The sequence below is a fragment of the Mytilus californianus genome, unplaced genomic scaffold, assembly GCF_021869535.1.
Source record: "Mytilus californianus isolate M0D057914Y unplaced genomic scaffold, xbMytCali1.0.p SCAF_4, whole genome shotgun sequence".
Lineage (NCBI taxonomy): Eukaryota > Metazoa > Mollusca > Bivalvia > Mytilida > Mytilidae > Mytilus > Mytilus californianus.
In genome coordinates, this window is record NW_026262690.1 from 93,681,123 (window position 1) to 93,706,234 (window position 25,112).

Here is a 25,112-nt window from a genome sequence, read left to right on the forward strand (position 1 = left end):
CGCTAGTTTGCATTTCATTACCTTCTGTCCTAATTATGATATAAGCATAGATTAAGGCAAAATATTTCCAACAAACGAAATTAATTATATTTAAGAACATAAACACAATTAGTGTCAGCGACTATAGTTATTTTCATCAATATGATTCTTTGCCGTTATTCAACGGTTATAATTTGAATCAACAGCATCTTGTTGTTTCTTTACTTAAATTTTGAAGTGATTATTTCTAAGTGATCCTTATCATTGGTGGTGTAAAACAATAATTTGTGATACTTCTGAATAACTTTTTCATATTCAAGGAGGGGGCATTTAGTGATTTTGCTTTTTGGTATTAAAAAAATGCTGAAGTAAGCAAAAAACACTATTCAACTCTACTCTTTTTTTTAATTTGGTGAAAGGGGACATCATCAATAAGTATATTAATCTGAATAACCTATTCAAATTCAAGGGGGCATTTGCTTGTCAGGATTAAAAAATGCTGAAGTAATTGAAAACACCAATCAAAACTCTTAACTTTTTAATTTAAGAAAAGGGGACAGGACTTGGAGGGTGAATGAACGCACTATACACCCTTTTAAATCCCATTTGCTTGTTTTATATCAAACCCGCATATGTTGCTTCAAAGAGTAGAAAGATTTATATCACCATGGCATGTGTTTATTAAATATATCTAAAACATGTTGAAAGTTTTATGATTATACATACCACAGAATACTTTTAGCTAAGTGATGATAATATTATTAAATTAATTTATCTTGTCTGGTTGTAATCCTTCTGTATAAACAGAGCATTAATTCATTACACACTTTTTTGTAATTTTTTTTTTAAATAAACTTTGGTTGTGAAAAATCTAATTGGGTGTTTCAGGTATCCGTGAGGTCTTTGAACAAAACCAAAATCTTCATAAAATCTGGTATTTTTTTTAACTTTTTATACTTAAGATGAGATAGAAGCTACAGATAAATGGCTTAATTAATATTGCAGAGAAAAAAACTCGATTAATAACGGTAATGGCTTTTTTTTTGTGGATATAAAAACTGTTAATGAAGAAAATTTTGTGATCAGAGGTTCTCTGGGATGTATATAATATTTACCAGATGTCCGTCTAGAAAATATATATCTCTTCATTATTTTGTTATTACATTGAAGATCATTAGAAAGATCAGGTGGGAAGTGTTCATTTGGGGTAGATCCAAGTCACATTTGTTGAGATTTGGTCAAATCTGCCATAAAGTGTTTATTTGAAGAAGGTCCAAGTAACATTTATAGGTGACTCGGTCATCTTATGTGAACATGAGAGATATTCAACTCTGTGGAAATAATAAGACACACTGTTGACCTGGTCAGTGAGATTAATTTATTAGGCAAAAAAAAAAATACATGTGTTTACACTAACATACTTTTAAAAGGAATCTGGTCCAACTTTTTAAAAAGTTTCTATAAGAGACATGTTTTTATTAGTGCTAGTACAAAAGCAGCCAGAAAAAAATTTCATTAATAGGCACAGAAAATAAAGGCCAGTTATGTTAGCAGAAACACATGTTTTATTTTTATAGCTTTGGTGTTCAATAAGTTTATTTTAAGTAAAATGCAATTAATTTCCTATGTGAACTAGAAAACAGTAATCATCCCACTGTTGAGAAACAATACTTGATACCAATTAAAAGAATGTTTACTTTGAAGACAAACCTCTCTTGGAAAGATTTGATCTTTTGATATATTTGTTAGCATACAATTTAATGCTAGAATTGATTTCATAGTAATTCAAACATCACTTTGTTTTGAAAAATAAAAGTCTTTCAAGTTTGCTACGCTTTTGAAATCTCATCCAGTTTTAATAAGAAGTTCTTTATTACAAGGATAAAAACTTAAAGTATTTAAACATAATTAGGTATTTTAGTAAATTTTCCATGTTATTTTAGTAATTATATCATATGCTGTAGCAGCTGCAGGCCTACCCACATTTGTGTAATATTGTTTGGTTTCAAAGAAAATAACACATGCTTCAAGTTATGTAATATTGTAAAGTGTTAAACTCTATGACCAGTTAAATTACACATTGAGGTGAGAAACATTGAATTGCTGGGGAGATTAACATGTGACAAGGGGAAAATGTTTACTACGATGTAGGAATATTAAAGTTCATGAAAATCTGAAATAGTAAGTAATTTTTACTTGTGATACAATTAAGTCAAAATTCATATTTGTAAATTTTTAAACATAACTAATGTTTTTTATTTGTGCGTTTTCTTTGTTTTTGTTTTGTTATGTTTTGTTTTCCTGAAGCAATGTTTTTGTTTTTGGATCTAATTCATGCTAATATTATAAACAACAACTGTTATCTAGACATATTTATGTTCTGTGAGATACTTATCTAGACTCATAAACACATTTTAAATTTTTAAATGATATCATATTCTATAAAAAAAGATTATATGATCAATAAATTATGATGAACTTTAATATTATATTTGATAAAAATTATCAGAATTTAAAAAAAGAGCTGGAATATCTATATAAAATAGGGTGGACCCCAAACATAAGGATTGTCAAACAAGACCGAAAAACTAATATGCGGACTTCCATAATCATATTCCTTTGTTAGAAAGTAAATGTTTGGTTATATTTCAAAAGCAGATTAGACTACCTAGAATAAATGCCACGACAGCTCAAACATTTTATTACCAAATTTCTCATGGATTATCAAATGAATCTGTTTACATAAAAAAAGATTCTCATTTGTATGTTCTAATTCAAGGACAGCTACTTGTGCTAAAAACTTGTCATGGAAATTAATTACAACTGAAACTCGAAATTTATGTATTGTTCATATTTGTAACACATAGAACAGGGAAACTGGTTCCCTGTATTTGATGAGCCAGCCAAACAAGGATACTAAATAGTAACCAGTATAATGAAAAGCAATCTTAGCCAATCTCATGTTATAGCTATCATATTTCTTTTTTTCAGGGATAGTAAAGTAGCACAGCTTCTGAAAGACTCCCTTGGAAATATTTCATGTCGAGCATGTATGATAGCTCATGTGTCTTCATCAGTACATAACTACAATGAAACATTACAAGTCATACAATTAGGGGCCAGAATACACAGGATGAGACGAAGAAAAACCAGAGTAAGTTGAAAGTTTGGTCATTTTGCTTCATCATTAATATTTTCTTTTTTTTGAGTAATTAAAGAAGTCTTTCAATAGCATCTAATAAATAAAAAATATATTGAATTCTGAAAGAGTAACCAAATGATGAATAGTCTTATTATTATGAAAGCTGCATTACACCATTTATTTAAGATTTAAAATATTAGTCCCATCTATTTATTTTCATCAGTTAAGGGGAGACAATTCAATCATTTTATGTATGCTTGTAAGAGAAAAGATGAATAACATCTTCATTTTCTTTTTTAATATTCCACATGATATGTTATTATATGCCAACAATTAACACTGTATTTACTACTAATTTAACATATAATAAAAGATGTATAATTTTCATATAAACCAGTTGACAAAATAATTATTAATATTTTGAAGTTTTTTATAATAAATTGAAAAAGTAATATCATACCACCATTATATTTCAGTTTTCTGGAACAAGTTCTGATGACAGTTCAACAGATGAAAGTCGCTTACGACGACCTCTTAGGGGATTTCGAATGGGAACATTACGGGAAGACATGGTATACACATCTTCCTTATCAGACCCTGATTACACATCAAGTAGTGAACAGTCATGTGATACTGCCATTTATCTCGGTCCTAATGGACTATCTCTAAGTGACAGGGAAGTTACTGACAATGAGGGACCACCTCGCTCTGTACCTCGAACTAATCCACGACTACCACGTCGACCAAGTGGATCAAGGTCATCAGGGGACGAAGGGTCAGCCTCTGATAGTGGTAGGAGTAATACCACTGAGTTGCGATATTATCACAACATGAATAAATTACCAATGAGATCGTCAGAAAGTCCAGAGGTTTTGTCTCCACCATTGTCACCAACCTTGGGACTAGTTCATGTTCCAAAGAAAAGTAATATCAGAACTAGGTTGTCAAGTTCAAAGGAAGAGAAAAATCGACAAGTTAATCCACCGAAGGATATAAAAGGTGAACAATGGATAGATGGACCAGGTGCGAATGTTCAAAAACGACCAGAACAATGGATAGATGGACCAGAAGCTTTCTTCAAGAAACCAGAAAAACAAGAAACAAAGAAACATCTTTTCAACCCTAAAATGAATGCTGAAGAGCAGTGGGTTGACGGTCCACGAGAAATGTGTACAGGGTCACATGCTAGCAAATCTGGGAAATCTGATCCAAAGCACAGTAAGGCTAAATCTAAACTAGAAAGACCAGATAGCACAGCCAGTGCAGAAAGTAGTTCTTCTTTAACACCTCAGGTGTCAAATTCAAGACCAACAAGTATAAACGATTCAGATAATAATGTAAAGCCATTTGTGAGAGACTGGGTAGAAAAACATAGTTCTGTTGGAAGTGAAAATTTACAAATAGAAGGTGATATTGAGGCTACAGCAGAAACAAAATACAGGAGACCTAAACCTGAAAACAAAAAGAAAATGTCTGTGTCTACACCCAAACATTCACCTAGACACTCGCCTAAAAATTCACCGAGTTTGAAACGAAAAGAAGGAGTGACACAAAATAATCTGACTAAGTCACAACTTCCTTCCTCAACAAGTACCACTAAACGTGTCACAGAGTGGTTACGATCAGTTTCTCTGGAACAGGAGGAAAATTCAGAGGAAAAACAATGTAAACCTGCTGAACCTGAGGTTCATAGTACCGCAGATGCAGGTTGTCCTGATGAAATGGCAAACATTGCTGATATAAGTTTCGATAGTAGTGCCGACACTGGGGAGTTCAGTAATGTGATCCAACATAACCGTGATTCAATTTACGAAATTCAGGTGGATGAACAATTAGAGCATAACTGTGGTACAAATGATGTGGCTGATGATGACACATTTAGTAATTTGTCATGTAATCATGAAAACGAAGAAGAAATGGAATGCGAAAAGACGGGCTTAGAAAGTGTTCAAGAAGAAATGATGAAGTCGGATCATAGTGTTTGTTATGAATGTAATAAAAATCAAAGTTTTGATTATGAAAGTATATATAAACTTGCACAGCCATTGTCACGGAAACCAGATGGTGCATCTAATCCTAATTTATCAAGTGACTTTGAACTGCATGGTAAAACACCACCTAGTGAATATGTTATTAATAATGTTCAGTTTGTTTCTAGTCAAGAACAAGATTCTACCTCAGATGTGTTAAAAGACTTGTCTCTCAAATATACTTTAGAGCGGGATACTTCGATCAGCAAGACTTCTTCAAAATCTAAACCACCGCTTCCACAAAAATCAATATCACGTTCATCATCAGCAGCATCGAGTCCTGCCCAATCAAGAGACGCATGTAAATCTACTAAAACATCAACATCTTCAATACCTTTGTCATGTAGTAAAACTAAAGAAAGGGTCCGTCAGTTGTCATCTGATTCCAGCTCAGTACCAATCAGTAGTAGTCCGTCATCTGTGTGTAGTGCATCGTCACCATCTACAAGTAGACTGCCTATTCTTTCAAATAGTAAGACAAAGTCAAAAACGAAAAAAGGTGAAAAGGGTAAACTTCACAATGTTAGGATTAACGAGTTAAACATTAGTCGAGGAACCGATTCAGACAGTGGTAATGATAGTGGAATTGTTTCTTACGAACGTAGTTTACTTTCTCCGTATAGTACTGTGACGAAACCTCGGACACCGAGTCACTCGAGTAGTGGCCACGGTAGTGATAATAGTAGTAATGTTAGTGCAGAGTTACGATCTCATTTAAAACTGGATAAAATTCATGGAGGGACGAGTAGTGGTTACGAGAGTATGCTGAGGGATAGTGAAGTGTCTGCCTCATCTTCAACTCATGAAGATAGTAATAGTGAATCTTCAGAAGACAAGAAAAAACAGAAAAAAGGTATTTGAGAATGAAATTATTTTAGCAGACGGTCATACTAGATTAACTTCTAGTTAATTTTTTTATCTTTGCATTCTTATAAAGTATAGAAAACAGTTCTGTAGCAAAGAATTTGTCTGGCTTTGGCTATACTTTTTGTCCTTTTTAGTTTATAAGGTCTTCATCTTTTTTATGATTTTTGGATTTTCAAATATTTGGGCTTGGAGCATCACTGAAGAGACATCTATTGTTGAAATGCGCATATGGTGCAGTAAAATTGGTACTGTTAATATTTTACACAAAATAATCTATTAAGTCCCAACTTAGGAGCAAAACTTATTGAAAATGTTTATAATAGCAAAAAACTATATTGAAATTGAAACGCTGTTTAAAATTTTATCAAGAAGCCTATCTGATTTAAGAGGCCAACAATTTATAGGAACATCAAAATTAATTTGATGTTAGCTAAGATACCAAATTTGTTGCATCTGATACATGTAATTTGTATAGTAAGCTTCATCACGTACCGTCAAGGTCATTATTTTTGAAAGCCAGACAGATGCAGAAAAAACATTGCAGCATAGATATAAAAACGGATCATAAAGTTATTTAATAAGCAAACAGGATGTTATTAGTTCTAAATAAATGTTGAGTTGGCAGAGTTCGAATTCATTAATACAAAATTGTTTCCGTTACTTTCATTCATCAAATGGGAAAGTGTAATTTCCACTTTAAAATTTTATTTTCGTGGTTACAGACAAATTCAAAAGATTTACTTTTTGATAATATATATTTACATCTGTAATTTATGCTGAAAAATAATATACAGGAAGAACTAATGATACACATTAATTTAAAAAAGCTGTAAACAGACCTATAATTCTTACTAATACTAGATATTGATATTTTAAACCATTGATGTATATTTAAGTGACATTTTGTTGAAAAGATTTTACTTATGATAAGGTCTTATTGATGAAACAGTATTTTGTACTGAACACATAGTTTAACTTGTCTGAAATTGAGAACAGAAGTTTTTAAGACACACCAATTTTTGTGGCCTGTCAAAATATCAGAACATGGGTTTTTGAATTCAATCTTAAAGATTTTCATCCAAATATACATTTAATAGGCTGTTAAATTTGGTGATGTTTAATTACCACCAAATGCACAAAAATGGATATCTCTCTAAAGATAGTACTTTATAACAGTATTTGGAAAACAAAAAAATAAAGTGGAGGTTTTAGAAAATAACCTAAACCATTTTTTTTTGTCCCTCTTTTATATATATGACTCATTTAATTATTAAGACAGAACCACTTAATTAAAGTAAAGTGGTTAAGTAACTTTTCAAATTAACTTATTTTCACTTCAAAATTTCATCAAATAGATATATTCCATTCTCAATTTAATATTACAAGAAAGTGAACTGAAGTAAAGTAATAAGGATTTTCTTCTAAACAACTTTTTTCTTGAATAAACATTTTTTGCAATGTCATATTAAAATGTAGAAATAATTATACAGGCCCAGAAGCAGAAAGAAATAATTGAAATCCAAATAGAGGGGGAATAACTCTAGCAAATTTGATTGAACATCATGTTAGATTTTTTTGCATTAATCTTTCCTGTGTGCTATAAATTTTTGATATAAATACATGGACATGTTCCTAACAATGATTTTAAAAACTTATATTTACCTAGGTTCAAGAAGAAGTCGGTCTGCACCAGCTAGATCTGATAGTAGTGAAGGAAAGAAAAGTCCCTCATCAAAAGCCTGGGTTGATACTAGACAGATACAGAAAATAAAAGAGGAACCATTCGAGATCAAGTCATATAACATGGATGATGTGGAAAGATTGGGCAGACGGAGACAGGATGAATCACAGGTATGTAATTTTTGGCGATATTTTTTGTGAATTTAGGTACGGCAAATTTCCACTGTTTTTGTTTCACTCACAGAGTAAAATTTAGGTTTTTTTTTTTTAAACCTACTTGAATTTGAATATGAGAGTCTAGTGTTTTAAAGATTTGTCAGAATTTTTCCATATTACCTTAAAATCAAAATGTTATTCAGTACATATGCACTATATATTGCTGTTGAGGACAAGTTTGATACAATAATTCAAACTTTGCATGTTTTTTTTTTTTTTTTTTTTTTTTTTTATTTCACATCCAAGGACATTCATCACAATCAGTAAACCTCTTTTTCTGTTGATAGAATTTTGGTTTTCATACAGAATGACAACTCAAGATTTGCAAAAAAAAGATATACAGAATATTTCTCAAACACAGAATTATTCCAACATAAATTTATTCTATCTTCAATAAAAACACTAAAAGTTGATATCAAAATACTGTAACTCGGCCACCTTTATTAAATACTTTAGCTTGGTTACAATTCGTCACTTGATGCTGAAACCTACTTGATCCCTTAATACCATTAATTTTACCTGACTGATTGTGGCTGGAATTTAGAGATTATTTGTGTAAGAAAGGTAAACAAGAATACTTCTTTAATAATTTTCTAATAAAGATCACCATATGAACACATTATGATATGTGAATAGTGACTCAAAAGAACAGGCTTTGATTATATAAGATAAGGATATGTGGTATGATTGCCTATGAGACAGCTATCCACCAGAGTTCAATAGAAATGGATATAAGCAATTATAGGTCACCCTCTCGCCTTCAACAATTTTAAAACAATTCAAACAAAAAAACTAATAGCCTGATTTATATGGTAATTTTAGCCACACTTGTACGAATATATTTAGTTTGCACTGTGAGATGTTAACATTTTCGTCTTATTTTGCAGGACTCGGAAACCAAACCAAAAGATCTGATATGTAAACATGAGGACAGGAACCAGTCATACTTTGATTGTAAATTTCTTATGTGTTTCTGTCGGAACAAACCCAAACAAACGGAGGTGTAACATTGTGTTCAGTTCAACTTGGTGCTTATTTTTAACTTAGTGCTAAAAACATTACTTTGTATGCAAAACAGATTTGTATGCAATTTTTTCTACGTTTTTTATTACCATTGGTAAACTAAGCAGTGTAACTGCTTGGGTTTTATTTACATTATTTCATGCCTTTTTGTGATATTTTTTCGTTAAGACTGTACAATTTGCACGATTATGTTTTATTTTGGCGGAAAGTTTCATCAATATTGTGATTATATGTTTGTATAATATTTAAGATTGTTTTGCAATATATTTCATATTTTGTAAAGTGTATTTTCTTTTCTACCTGTAATTTTTTTATATGATTAATTTCAAATATGAATTTCAATATGATTCACGTAGATTGAAACCATAGATTAATATCATGATAATTTTTAGTGTTGGTATGATTTTTTTTTAGCAATATTTTCATTTTTCATTTACTGCAAAAAATAACATTGATAGATGTTTTTCACACATTTTCATTTTTTTAAAGAAATATGTATAAATTTCAAATGTTTACATTTTAATTTAAAATAAACGACTTGGATAGTCAAACATAACGTATATTTATGTGTTTTTGGTTTTGTCTTTAAAAATCACTTTTAGATGTTGAAAAGTTAAGTTTATATGTACTGTGCACAAAATTTCAAAATGATGTTTTCATTTGCTAGAAAATTTGTCATTAATAACCCAACTGTTTTCACTGGACAGCATAGTCAATAATAGTCAATGCTTGAAATTATGTCCCTTTCCTGTTTGTTCACCAAGTTATTTTTAGCTCATAGAGATATATAAGTAATAAATACCCTTTGAAATGTGCCTTTCCACTAGCATTCAGTATTATGGAATAGACGCTTTACTAAAACTGTATTATAGATCTGGTTACATGTTAATGATATACTTACATTTTTTCTGGTTATTATATAAGATGGTTAATGTTCTTTGTTTTAATGCCCTCTTGCATAAACTCAGCTACCTCATTTCTATTCATTAACATGTTAGACATTTATTTGATCCTTTAAAAAAAAAATGTTTATTTTCGAAAATTATTGCATTTTACATTTCAAAAATATTTACATCGAAATTTTATGACTGAAAAATGCAAAAATGCAATTTCAACGATAGGTTGTAAGATCTTTTAAAAAGCAATTATTTTTGCAAGAAAATTTGTTAAAAAAAATTATATAAAATGATCAGAAAATTTAAATGTAAGGTAAAGGGAGATAATCCAAATTAATTTCTATCTTCTGTTCAATTTGTTCTACAATGCTTTGAAGAACTTTGATTTCAATACATAAGAAACCATAATTCTGTAGCAGTAGCTTGTAACCATCATAGTACATTTTTACCAGAGAGTTTGTACTGTATAGTTATGTTTGATTCGACTGTACATTTTTGTATTCATTATTTATTTGTACAGTGTACTAGAAGTACTAGCATTGAAAGCCAAATTTAAAAAAATATATTTGTAAACTGATTTTGTTGTTTGTTGTTATTTCAAGAATTCCTCATGTCCAAAACTAATGCATGGTGGGTAGTATTTTCACAAGTGAACACCAAAACATTGAGATTGGTTACCAGTGTTCTGAACAATTGTTTGCCACTGGACATTAAGCAACAAACAATCAATAAATCCTGAACAATTGATATTCAGTCATTGGTGTAATTTTATTATAACTTTTATTTATAAACAATAATGTTATCCATATTCCTTGAGTTGGGTTATGGATTTTGATCCCTGGCAGTGTTAAACTAAAAACTTGGAAAATTTGTATTTGCTACTTCTCTGCTAAGCACACAGCATGTTGGATTAAGAGCAAAGACTTTTCCGCTTGGTCAGAACAATGTGTCCAGGTAGTTGACATATCTTGTTGATGATTGTTACCTGGTGATCTAGCATGTTCGAAATCTGGCACAGGGTTTTGGTCTAGTTCACAGTGTTCATATTCCCATCACAGTAAGATGTTCTTTCCCTGAATGTGCAGTTAATTTGTCACCGTACTCATATTATATTAACATTTTTTTTAAACATCAGTGTAACAAGTTTCTAAAGCATTTTTGTGACAAATAATGAAAATTAGACAATCTGCATTTGCAATTGCACTGAAAGAAAAATTGTAAATTATGCCAAACAAACCTGGATTATCAACTAAGCATTGCAGTCACTGTCTTAGAAGAAAGACTACTATGAAAAAAAGAAACATTGCTCCATTTCAAATCATCACATGTTCATCTATTATCAAAAAGAGTCAAAAAATACTTGAGAAAGCGTTAAGCTTAAGGATGTTTGGTGATCATGTTTTTGTCTTTTTATCAGAAATTTGAAATTCTATGGTTTTATCCATGTAGTGCCATTGAAAATTTGGCTATCAATTTATAACAGTCTTTTAAAAAGCTTGTTACTTTGAAACAGAACAGCAAACATCCTTTACAAAAGAAATGGATTAGAATCGTGGAATTATTGTTATTGCCTTAAAAAAGATGATCCAATACAAACATGACCACCAGAGGATTTGATGGGTATGCAGAATAGTTAAACTCCTTCTGCGACCTAAATAATCTTTTAATCTGACTATTACTTCACTAATTGTACCTGACTAGTTGTGGCTTTAACTCTTATACAATTTAGATGTTCACCAATTATCTTAAATATAGTAGTTCTTACTTTTTAAACTTCCCAATACAATAGTTGTAAATTAATCATAAAAAAAGACAACCCTAAAAAAATATCGATGATTACTTTAAAAAAATGAACTCAAAGCTATGGTTCGTAATCGAAGAATAGGCAAAACAGCCCACTGAAACAAGAAATAGAACAGTTTAACAAAAATTACCTGTAATGTTCCCGACTTAATAACAGCATTTTCAAAGGAAAATTGTGAAATATATATTAAATACAAATTATGGTATAATTTGCTGTAATCACATGTAATGTCATATATTTATATTGTTAGACAACATTTAAGTTAAAAACATTGGATAAAATTGTGACCATGCATATATTAACATAGAAAACTTATACAGACAATATTTCAATTACACACATCATAGTTAAAAAGGTAATGCATTTGTAGAACATATGAGCAGAGAAACAATTTAAAAAAAAAAACATTTCATTTGATGAGTTTTTTGAATTAATTTTCATGCCTTGTCTGCTAATCAGACTCTGGAGAGAAGGTAGATGTGAAGCAGATCATTTTATAAAAACGTAACCACAGACTATATCAAAATATAAAATATCTAAAGTATGTACAAGGGATGGTTATGTCTCCATCTCATGGTTTAGTGTTCATCAAGTTTTTTTGCTTTTTCTTAAGTTTGATGTGAAGCATATGGGATTCCACAGTGCTATTTCACCACAGTATGGATAAAGCTACATATGTATGAAATAAAAAAAAAAAAAAAAACAGGTCTAAAGGATGATATACTGTAAATTCAGCAATTATTGCGTGGTTTTTATCAATGCGGATAATGCAACTGGCTGAGTATCTCAATAATAAGAACTTGCATTCTAATAACTGATACATTTATCTTTATGCAGATTTTTCTGAAATCTCAATAAATAATGTTGCATTTTTGGTTGTTCTTCAAAAATCGCAATAATAAATGCACACAATAATTTCTGGATTTATAGTAGTAATTTCACAGAGTGACGTGAAGTGATTAAATTTTTGATGACTTTTATGCCATAAAATGATATTTTCTCAATTTGAGGGGTCACAACCTCTTTAAGTTTGTGCCTGTCATGATACTACTTCCAAAACCTGCATGTGTGTCTGTCCCAAATCAATATAAAGCCTCTTTTTTATGATTTTATTCAACTAACAATTTTACACCAATTATCTTGTAAGAGGTCTTGTCTGTTCTTAAAAATTAAAGAAAATTATGAACTTGCTGAAGTGGTATTTGTTTAGGCAGAAGGTAAAATTACTGTTTGCTAAAAAAAAAATTGTAAGAGGTCTTTTCTATTCTTAAAAACAAAAGAAAATTATGAACTTGCTGAAATTGTATTTTCTTAGGCAGAAGGTAAAGTTACTGTTTTGCTAAAAAAAAAATTATCAATAATTTCTAGGGTTTTTGTTCACTTTTAATTTCTAATGATCACCTTGAGCTTATTCTATGATAAGTGTCATTGTGCTATTTTTTTTGGAATTTCCATACATTATCCTCACTGTACTTTACAAGTTACAACAATTTCATTGGGTAATCTTCATGACAAGTATCAGTTTATACTTATTCTATTATCCCAGGTCTATTATATAATTTAAGTGGTTTACTTTGGACAAAAGGAAAAATTACTGCAACTGTTTTATTATTTCTTTATGATTTTCTTTGGAAATTGTTAAATGTCCCAGACTTTACTTGTCCTTGTATTATATAATTTGTTTGTTATATTTATCACTAAATTACTAAATAAAAAATGCATACTAGTGCATTAGGTGCATATACCAAACCACAAACCACTTGGATTGGTTAAATGATTTATACTTTGGTAAAACCTTATACCAAAGAACCTATGAAATTTTAAAAGTAGGTTAAATATGACTTCTTTTGCACAGATACTAGTTTTTTCACCAATTAAAAGTGCACATCCTTGTATTAGATGACAACAATGTTAAATGAAGTACCTGATGTATTTATAAACTTTGACCCAACTAAAGCCAAAATCAGAAAAGCATGGAAAAGTATATAAAAAATGGCCTACTTTAATTTGAAAGTTTAGTACCAAATAATCCATTCTTACAATGTGAAAACAGGTGTGATACAAGCATCTATGAGACATCTAGTGAGCTACATATGATGTCTTTATTCGTAAAAAATCCCCCAGAGTCTAAATAATTTGTGAGTAAATTCATCACACAATAAAGAAGTGACACTAATAACAAACTCCCAAGGCATTGGCCATTTATCTTTTGTTTTTTCCCCATGAGACACATTTTTTTACTTCAATCAATTTTTTTTAATGATATGTATATGGCAACAAGAAATGTTTTTTGAAACACAATGTTGCATTCATTTCTACTCTAATTTTCAATGGTAAATTTTTTCACTTCTCTTTTGTAACAATTTTTTTTCAAGAAATTGAGAATTAAAATATTTAAACAATTATTAATTATAGACCAGTTTCATAAACTGCAATATGTTGTAAACTTTTGGAACATATTTTAACAAGCAACATCAGAAAACATCTTACAAATAATAATATATTAAATGACAGTCAACATGGGTTTAGGGAGCTACCATTTGATTTTTATGGGGGCTAGGATGAAAAATTTTGTCCTGCCTTTTTTTTAGTTGTAATCTCTGTCCTGCCTTTTTATTTTTCACTCTATTCGGTCCTGCCTTTTTTTTTTATTAGTTTATCCTGACTTTTTTTACATAAATTGTCATCCTGCCTTTTTTTTGGCCAAGTTGCTCATCCTGCCTTTTTTTTTTAACTCAAAAGTCCTGTCCTGCCTTTTTTTTTATTAGTTTATCCTGACTTTTTTACATAAATTGTCATCCTGCCTTTTTTTTGGCCAAGTTGCTCATCCTGCCTTTTTTTTTAACTCAAAAGTCCTGTCCTGCCTTTTTTTTCAAATTTCATCCTAGCCCCCCCCCCCCCCCCCCCCCCCCCCCCATAAAAATCAAATGGTAGCTACCTTAGGAGTAAAAGGTCTTGCGAGACCCAACTCATTATCAGTATACAAGACCTAGCAAAATCTTTGGCAAATGGTAATCAAATAGATGTTATACTTTTAGATTTTTCTAAAGCATTTGATAAAGTCCCCCATCAAAGAATAACCCAAAAATTAGATTTTTACGGTATTAGGAATCAAAACTTAAATTGGATAAATGATTTTTTAGCTGACAGGCAACAGCAGGTACTCTTAAATGGTGTTAAATCTTCTAAATTAGCTGTTGACTCTGGTGTCCCTCAGGGAACAGTATTAGACCCAACATTATTAACTTACCAGAACATGTAACTTGCAATGCAAGACTTTTTGCAGATGACTGCTTATTGTATAGAAATGTAAATAATAATTCTGATGCACAATTACTTCAAAAAGATTTATCTAGTTTAGTTCAATGGGAAGAGGACTGTCAAATGAATTTTAATCCTGAAAAGTGTTACGTAATACATATTTCTAAAAAAATTAACCCCTTTCGCTTTTGATTATACATTGTACAATCATGTTTTAGAATCAGTAAAAGACAGTAAATATTAAGGCGTAACTATGAGCCATAATCTTGACTGAGGGGCCTGATGGGTTATTTTCGTTCTTCGTGATCGGCGCATTTTCGCTATCGTGATCCGTTTTTCTACAGATTTTTTTTTTTCATGCTATTTTCGTGATCCGTGATCATGGAAATTTATTTTCTGTGAATCGTGATTGACAAAAAAATCAACTCGTGAATCGTGATGAGACCCCCCCCCCCCCCCCCCCCCCCCCCCCCCCCACCTTAGGTTTTCCTTGTAGAAACTTAAAAAAACTGTACACGCAAGGTTAAAAACCTTACATACACATCACTTGTCCGTCCAGTCGTCGAATACTCTTCCCCTGTCTGAGATCCATACAGAAAGCAACACATCACTCAGGTTGAGCAGATACAGCGTAAGACAGCCAGATTTGTCTATAACGATTATAAAGACAGAACACCTGGAGCAGTCTCCAATTTGATAAATTCTTTTGAATGGGAAAGTTTACAAATTAGAAGAAAAAAGGCTAGATTAATTATGCTATATAAAATTAATTGGGGGTTAGTTGAAGTTCCAAAGGACAATTTATCAAAATCTGATAGACGTACTAGGGGGAAGCATAAATTTAGGCAAATAGCAACCAATAAAGATTTCTACAAATTTTCATTCTACCCTCACACTATTTCTGATTGGAATTCACTACCTGAAGCAATAGGTGTCACGGTCTGACACCCTGGAATCCTTCAAAAGTGGCATATCCACTCTAACATTTGAAGGACTCACAACAACTTATTAAACTACCAAGCCACTATACATAATGTATATATGTTATTGTAAACTATTTTTCTTTATTATATTAATTTTGATTAAGTCCATATGTACATAGCACACAAGTTCCGGGAAGTTTTACACTCCTACCTGGGAGTCTACTCCCGTATTCGGAAGAAGAAGAACAAAATATGCCCACATTACCCCTACAAAACCTAAATAGTTAGTGCCTAGGTGTACAAACATTAGGAACCAAAGCCAATATCTAGTGAAATTTCTGACTACAGACGGGAACATTAACTTGTTTCAGAGATACAAAAAAAAAGGTTTCCCAACTCTCATTATATTATATGCATCAGTGCAACAAAAAAAGGGTAAGGTAGGGAGAAAAAGAAACAATACAAATAATTTACACAACTACAAACATATAATACTAACTGATATCGTATCAACAAAATCGTACTTAGAAGTTTAATTAAGAATGAAGTCAAAGTACCTAATCTGTTTGATACGGAGATCGTAACTTTCTGGACTCTAATATTGGCTGCTGTATTTCTAATTAGATTTCATATTACAATGCCACGAACAGAGCAGAATAACATCATCATATGCATCACCAATTGTATGCATGTTTTAAGGTTTGAATAAAACAGATTTAGCTAGTTAGTGAACTAAACATTGTAGTTGTGTTTCAAACAGCTGTAAACAAATGAATCAATATTAATCCATTCAAGATATATGACCCACTGATATCCAACAATCGTATATTTCATATAACTTTTATCCATTAGTTTACAAAGTCCACATTAGAAACTTGACGCTCAATTCAAACACTTGTTTGAATTATTAATAGTATTGCCATCAAAAATACTTCAGTTATTACAATTGTGTGAAAAAGTTACAAACAACAAACCACTCGACCGGGCTGAATAATTGTAGTTTTGTAACACGTATAAAAACTGGGACATAATATATTGACTGTTACTTATACTTTTCCCAGACAGTGAAATAAAAATCTTGGAGATGAAACCAAGATGAGGTGACCTAACGTTTTGTAGTATTCAAGCATTGTTTTATGACAATTAAAAAAACCCAACAACAATGGAACATGAAGTTGGACTGCTTTTGCCAAGATACTAATTTTTCTAGTAAGAAGTGTACATGTTATAACAGGAGACCTTAACATTGTTCGTGACCGAGAGTTGAAATCATTCCTCAGTAAAGGACCTAAATATTGTCCCCCGTCAATTATTAATTGGAATGAGTGTCGTAACATCATCCACGACTCACTCCGTACTTACTGCTCTAAATGGATAAAACGAGGAAAAGCTGACAAGAAATCATTAGATTCTTTTTTAATTCGGTAATGAACATAGTTGATATACGTATTCAACATTTTAAAGATCATTTTACTCCTAACAACAACCATAATGGCCAAATTTCTCGTATCAAACATAAGCTGAAAGAACTCGCCAAGGAATATGTTTTTGTCCCGGCTGATAAGGCTGCTAACAATATCATTATTGTTTGACGTAAATTTTACATTGAAGTTCTACAAAAGGAAATCACGAATTCACCAACATTCCAACTGACTCCATTTTCGGAAAATGACATCTGTAACAAACATAAACTTTTAGCTACCTCTTTACAAGCAGAACCAAATACAATGAAAGTTCCAACTATGTACTGGCTTCCGAAGCTGCACAAACCTCCTTACAAATATAGATTTATTTCGTCTTCAAGCCATTGCTCCACTACTAAACTATCTATTATACTTACTAGTACACTTGGTACAATAAAAAACCTGGTAATAAATTGCTCAAATAAGGCCTTTGAAAATAGTGGAATTAATTACTTTTGGAGTGTCAAAAATTCGTTGGAAGTATACTTGATAAATTGCATGCTTATATTGGTGATTTCTAATCTGTTCAAAGTTTTGATTTTTCTACCCTATATACCACTTTGCCTCATAATCTTATTAAGAAAAAATTCACACACCTGTTTAAATGGGCATTTAAAAAGTCGGAATGCGAATATATATGTCCAAACTCTTTTAGGTCATTTTTTTAGTAACAACAAACAAAAGAACTATGTCAATTAGACCTGCTTTGATACTATAACTGCCCTTGAATTTTTACTAGATAACATTTTTGTTCGCTATGGAGATTCCGTATACTAGTATCGTCAGGTTATCGAAATTCCCATGGGGACTAACTGTGCACCACTTATTGCGGACCTGTTTCTGTATTGTTATGAGTTACAATTTATAACTAAAATCAGCAAAGACCTATCAAAACAACATCTGATTCTTGGTCTTCCAAGTGCTCCATGAAACCGCTTTGTAAACTATTGACATCAATTTTATCAGCAATCAAAGACGAGCTTCAGAGTTACTGTGAAACTATACTCTGGTGGCGGTGTAACTCAGACGTGAATCTTTGTGAGTACATTCAATCTAAGTCTCTTTTCTCTTGTAATTGTATAAAAAAAAAACTTTTGACTCTTCGACCCTTTACAGGTTGTGTTCATTCGTTTCGTTGGTTGATATAGTCTCGAGCGTTTGTTTTTGTCAGGTTTTATGGATCTCCCCCTTTTTTAATTTACTTTGGAGTTCGGTATTTTTTTTTTTTACACAACTCGAAGTATTCCCCATTCCAAACAAATTAAAAGAATTGATCTTACTTTGTCTCATAAAAATAATAGCCGACGTATATACAATTGTCTTGATTTAGGGAGGGACAAATCATACTTTATAACAAAACAAACAGAGGTTCTAAAGACCCTGTGTCGTTCACCAAGGCCAGATGCATCTTCAACAATGGACACTTTCTAACAATTTTTGAGATATAAGGCAAAATGCCAAAAAAATTATCACAAATCGTCATTAAAGGGCAATAACTCAATAAGGAGTAGTTAGACGATTTCCTCCATTTGACTATATGAAGATCTTGTCTTGCTGACCATGTTGCTTATTTAAGTTTCCATTTACCATATTTACAATTTTTTAAATATAACTAAAGCAAAAACGTAAACAAATTGGTAAGAAATCGTCACTAAAGGGCAATGGCTCCTATAAAGAAGTCGTCTGACATTTTTTATGTAAGGACAATAGATAAATCTCGACATTGTGAACTTGTCTGCCCCTGCTCTATCTATAGCGGTTTTTAAGATAATAGACCAAAACTTGCATTTTACCCTTATGTTCTATTTTTAGCCATGGCGGCCATGTTGGTTGGCAAGAATGGATCATCGAACACATTTTAAAAACTAAATACCCTAATGATGATTATGGGTAAGTTTGGCTACATTTGGCTGAGTAGTATCAGAGGAGAAGATTTTTGTAAAAGTTAACGGACGACGGACGCCACGTGATGAGAAAGCACTGATTCAAACAAAATATGCTCTGAAACTAACATTATCAAGATGCCTAATTTTATAATACTCTCCATTTTTGGTACGTCTGGAGGACGTGTTTTTCAGCAAACAAAAGATATTCCGATGGGAACTAACTGTTCTCCTCTTCTTATCTATCCCATCGAACTCAAAATAAAAGAATACAAGAGACACAGTTAAATTTGCCTCACACCTTGACTTTCATCTAGATCTTGACAATGATGGTCGGTTGAAACAAAACTTTATAACAAAAGAGATGATTTCAGCTTCCCTATTGTGAACTCTCCATTTCTATGAGCAACATCCCAGCAGCGCCTGTATATGGATCATATATCTCCCAATTGATAAGATATTCCAGAGCTTGCCTTTCCTATCATGATTTCCTTGATGGAGGATTGCTGCTAACAAGGAAGATATTAAACCAAGGGTTCCAAGTGATGAAGTTGAAATAAATTTTACGGACACAATTACGAGTTGGTTGACCGTTATGGAATATCTGTTTCAAAGATGACGATTGTCATAGCCACAATCGCATCCTATTTATGTCGAATGTGACATCACATAATTAGACCTAGGAGATGTATGACCTATAGTCAAATCAAATAATCTGCGTAAGAAAGCTCTACCTGGAACAATGACCCCACAGGCAAAATTCAAAAGACCCAATAATGACTGTAACTCTCTTAAAGTTACACTACGTTTACATTTGTATTTATTGAGTAATAGTGAAATTTTTTGAATTTTTTCATCAGGTAAACGAGCAACCATCTGTACGGAATCAATTTCAATCCCATATATAACAAGACAGGTTGTTGGGAGTTCTGTTTTTTCCATTTTTATGGGAACCCCCACTTTCTCAGCAAGGCTCATAAAAGTGTGCAATGCTGTCAAACAATTATTAGTACCAAACTTTCCTACAAAGAAAAAATCATCAAGTAAGTGAGATACCCCATGAATGTGAAATTTCTCATTTAAAATCCATGGAAGTGTCGTTGAAAAAGCTTCAAATAACTGACAGGACGAGGATGCCCCCATCGGTAGAGATGGGTCATAATAATATTTACTATCCCACTGAAATCCTAATAAATGATGATCCTTTTCTGAAATAGGAATTAAGCGAAATGCGTCTTTAATGTCACTTTTAGCCATTAGACACCGTGAACCATACAACTGGACTAATTCTATAACTGTCTCAATATTTTGGTATTGCACTGCTGAAAATTTTGGGAAATACCAGAATTAACTGAATTTCCTTGAGGGTAGGACAAATCATGAATTAATCTAAATGAATTCGGCTCTTTCTTTGGAACTAACCCTAAAGGGGAACAAACAAAATTAGGGAAAGGTGCATTTTTAAAGGGACCTTTAATACGCCCCAACTTTAATTCTTTTTCAATTCTTGATTGTACTACAACTGGATTTTCTCTGGCGCTATTATGATTTCGAGGAAAATTGAATTCAGATCTTGAAAAAGAAGAATTTATTGAAAACCTATGTGTAAAACCATGTATCAATTTCTCTTTCAACTGTTGATTGTAACCCGATAAATATTTATTCTATTCATGAACTTTTACCGCAGAAGGAAGTTTTGGCAGAGGTTGCTCGTTTAACTTGTCCCTCTGTACAAGTGAGGGTACAATGTTTATTGCTGCAATGGACACACTGGTGTTTAAGTTTACAGTTTTTTTTAGGTACATTCCCCTGACTTACAGAAGGCCCAACAATAGCCGATGGGGAACTGAAATTGTTGTTGGACCCTTCTTGGAAATGTATTTTTAGAGGTATTCATAAAGGAGCTCCTATCCTGAGACGTGACACTGTTAGACCGTTCAATCAGAGATACAGACCTCCATAACTCGTCATTTATGGTATCCCATCTCAAATGTAGAATTTTTCTAACCCTTCTAAATTTCTCATCATATGTTTTAGCTGCTTGAAACCTCAAAGATTTACATAAACCACGAATAGTATAACCATACTTTATCAAGGCCAAAGCAGAACTCAAAGACTTTCCTAAATAAATGGACATAAATATGTCAAAAGCATTCATCCACTGATGAATTGATTGGAGTTCCTTTTTGTTTTTCTTATTTGAAATAGTGATGTTAAAATTTTCAAACAAAGTTGAGGAATCTTCCTCAATATTAGATGGCAGCAAAAAGGCAAAGTTCACATAATTGTCTGCCCAAACATCATCTTTTAGCTTACAACTAACATGAAAATCTATTGGTATAGAATGTTTTAACATATGACCTGCATAGGGAGTGTCTACATTAGCAGAGCTTGAGTGGAACTGCTCACCAGGTATTACATCCGGATCCGATGATAAGGGTGAAATAGTGCTAATGATGAGTCATGGTCATCACTGTTGTCATGTTGTATAGTTGCCAACGGTGGTATACTTGTAATAAATGGAATCTGCATAGACTGTCTGAGCTTGCATGACCAGTTTGTGATGAAGGATTCAGTATGGCTGAAATCTCACTGGTCGGCATCACGTTATTGTCCTTTACTAGTTGAATGCCGGAACTGGGCAACTTTGCAAATAATGCTTCAGCAATGTCATTAGCGGATGGACTGGTATGAAGATTATTGTTGGAAGAACTTATGATAATATTGTCCGGCAAATCAGCTCGTTGCGGTTGTGTCCTAGTACTCCTTCGTTTCTTTGCCCTAGGTCTATTTAATGGCGGCAAAGCAGTAGTTTCCATCTCAAAAACATCCCCAATTGTCGCCTCAGTCAAATTTCCGGGAGCAGCTTTCCTTTTTGTTCTTTGCTTTGGCATTCTGACTGAAATCATTAAGAATTGAAAAAAAATATATGTGTATACTATTTTAATTGTTAGTACAATATTTTCTTAATATGGCCAATTGAGGAAATTATGATCCAAAAATTTTTAGGCATATTTGTAAGCCTATACATGTGTAAATAAATACATAGACACAACCAATATTGAATTTGAAATTTATATATACTGATATAATAACTCCAGAACTACAAATATTATATGTATAGAAAACATGTAAAATTAAATTTTACAACCAATTTACCCTATTGTGACACAACCATATAGGGTAATAAACCATTTAGTATGTTCCTCTGCTTGAACCAAAGTCAATACTCATGTATGTACATGGAAAATGATTCAATAGTTAATCCACATGTATAACATAACATGTAACTGAACCATGTAAAAATATAAGACATTAGTAATGTCAACCATTCTTGTGTCACAACCATAATAAACCAAAGCAAGACAGAGGAAACATATGTTAAATAATATAAATTAAGTAGTAATGGAGTACCATATTTTCAGTAAATACCCATAATATTTTGTCAAGTTACCACATGACAAGAGCCTCCATATCAAATTTTTGTATATTAGATAATTGCATCAATATCAAACAAAAGTGATAAAATAACCATTTAATTTCGAGCTGGGCTACCTACAGCTGCACGAATACTCTTGGCATGTTTGACCAAACCTATAGCGTTTAAATGCACCTTGTCATTTGATAACAGTGCTCGAGTGTTTTTCCAAAAACCCCTGTGCTGCCAGTAGCTAATATCACAACGTTGATATACATTTTTTCGTAGCTCTTTGTTTATCTCTATAACTTTGTTATTATAATTGTCTTTTAAACCCCCGGAGTATCTCGGGAGCAACTGACCTATAATCACGTGACGAACATTATAGCATTTGATTATGTAATCGGCAAAAACTATTATATCTCTTGCTAATCTAGCGGGATTTGATTCAGCGGAAAAAATCATTGCCGCCAATTTGAAGAAAAACACAATGAGGCTTATAATCATCAATAATTTTGATAAATTCTTGCCTTTGAACGCATTTTGGGCCCGGACTAATCGTACTTCCACCCAAACCGAAATATTCTACTTGAATGTCTGTACCATCAAACCCCAAATTAAACCATCCCTGACAGCCATTTTTAAACACAAATGATTCCAATCTATGAATAAAAAAGTGACCAAAAATTAATGCACGTCTGATCATGGTTCAAAGGCAAAAATTGAAATTATAAATAAAATAATTTAAGGTTCGCTTTTACCTGAAATATAGCTGTACTTTCAACAAAGATGGACCTTCCTCAGATCTTTGGAATTTAACAAGTAGTTGGAAATCAGCTCTGGCAAAGTCTTTAAATGCAGTCAGCCCTCTGAATCTCACACACAAATCTGCATACAATAAGTAACCTCCTTTTTTGAAAAAACAACTACAACCTCACAATTTCAGCTTCAGCTATACACAGCGATTTTTGCAAAAAGTTACAAAATATTTTCCAAGTTTCAAATATATAAAAGATGTTTCTTCTTTCAGAGAAATTAGCTGAATGACTGCATGTCCAAGTTCGTGCAATAATCTGATCTTAATTGTCCCTCCCAATAACTGGCTAATCCACTTCCTTATTTCACCATAGCATACATTGGCCTCAGGCAGGAGATAAAGTTTCTACACTCATGATGTACAATACTGTCCTAGACCCAAGATGGCTAATCCCCAGATAAAATTACTACACAGTAGATATTACTTAATCCTCAATGATTATCTGAACTTGCAGACAAAAATGTTTTTATTTCCAATAAATTTATATACGGAAGTAGGCTTATTTTTTACTTACTTATACCTTTCTAATATGAAACATTTTATACCACACGAAATACGAAATTTTAAACAACCCAAAAAGCTTAGATTGATCGGTCGATGATTGCTTTACGCCGCGCATCGGCGCAAAAGGCTGTATCGCGGTGAGTATATCTCGAAATTCAAGTTTAACCTCGAAACATGTTTATTTGCGTTTATATACATATCCACATATTTTTCCACTGGGTGAATTTATGGAAGATTTTTTTAGTCCCTGATAATTTTGTTCACATTATTTCTGAAACTCGTTGACATATATTACAGGACATCTATCGGTTGTTGTTGACCTAAAGATGTCTTGTGTTTGTATGTCGTTGAGTTGCTGCTTCGTTGACAAGTAACCAACATCTCCGGGTTTTATTACTGTGACTTGACTGTTAGTGTTGCTCTCCACCTATTGCAACTTATTCAAAATTCTGACCAAATTGCAATTCATTTTATAAAACCAAACTGTTCAACTGGTCAGAAATTTGAACAAAATGCTGTAGAAAACCACAGTAAAGTCGTGAAAGTGCAAGGTGATAAAATAAAGCATACTTACAATCCTATAAGACTTTAATTCCGCTTCAATGTTATTATGAAAAATCAGTCTAACAGTTTGTATAGAAATTTTAGTGTTATTGTCATGCTAAAGGTGATGGATAGAAGTTTTGAATTGCTATAAAAATGTCCAAACAAAGCTTTCATACAATTTTTCTTCGAAAAGTCTTCTATATTCATAAGAATCAGACATCATTTGAATTAAAACATTTTATATTCAGTAAAATATATGTAAAATTACAATACGTTACAATCAGCAATTTCTGACCAGTTGAACAGTTTGGTTTTATAAAACAAATTGCAATTTGGACAGAATTTTGAATAAGTTGCAATAGGTGGAGAGCAATACTAACAGTCAAGTCACAGTAATGAGTAGTATAAAAAAGTAACATTCTTTCGTTCGAGTGCTGATCCTCGACCTCATGCATGGAAGTTTTTATGATCAAAGGACTTCTAGTATTTACATATACATACACGACATTCACTCACTATAACGAGAAAATTGGCCGTGAATAAAGATTGTACGACCACGACACATTAGTGCGTTTTAATGCTAAATGCTCTAGTGGTGAATGCTTAAAGAAAGAGTCGGAAGATACCAAGGGGACATTCAAAATTAAAACTTAAAAAGTC

General features: G+C 32.1%; 1 protein-coding gene across 4 annotated transcripts in view; it reads left to right on the forward strand.

Annotated features, from left to right (window-relative positions):
• The window catches only part of LOC127698847 (kinesin-like protein KIF26A), a 132,313-nt gene extending 121,903 nt beyond the window's left edge, over positions 1–10,410 (forward strand). For all 4 annotated transcript variants that reach the window (XM_052202530.1, XM_052202531.1, XM_052202532.1 and 1 more), the window contains 4 exons: positions 2,971–3,133; positions 3,598–6,004; positions 7,685–7,869; positions 8,802–10,410. In XM_052202530.1, the coding sequence (XP_052058490.1) occupies positions 2,971–3,133; positions 3,598–6,004; positions 7,685–7,869; positions 8,802–8,921 (2,875 nt within the window). In that variant the 3' untranslated portion in view covers positions 8,922–10,410. The remainder of the gene's footprint in view (positions 1–2,970; positions 3,134–3,597; positions 6,005–7,684; positions 7,870–8,801) is intronic.
• Positions 10,411–25,112: the final 14,702 nt, after the last annotated feature.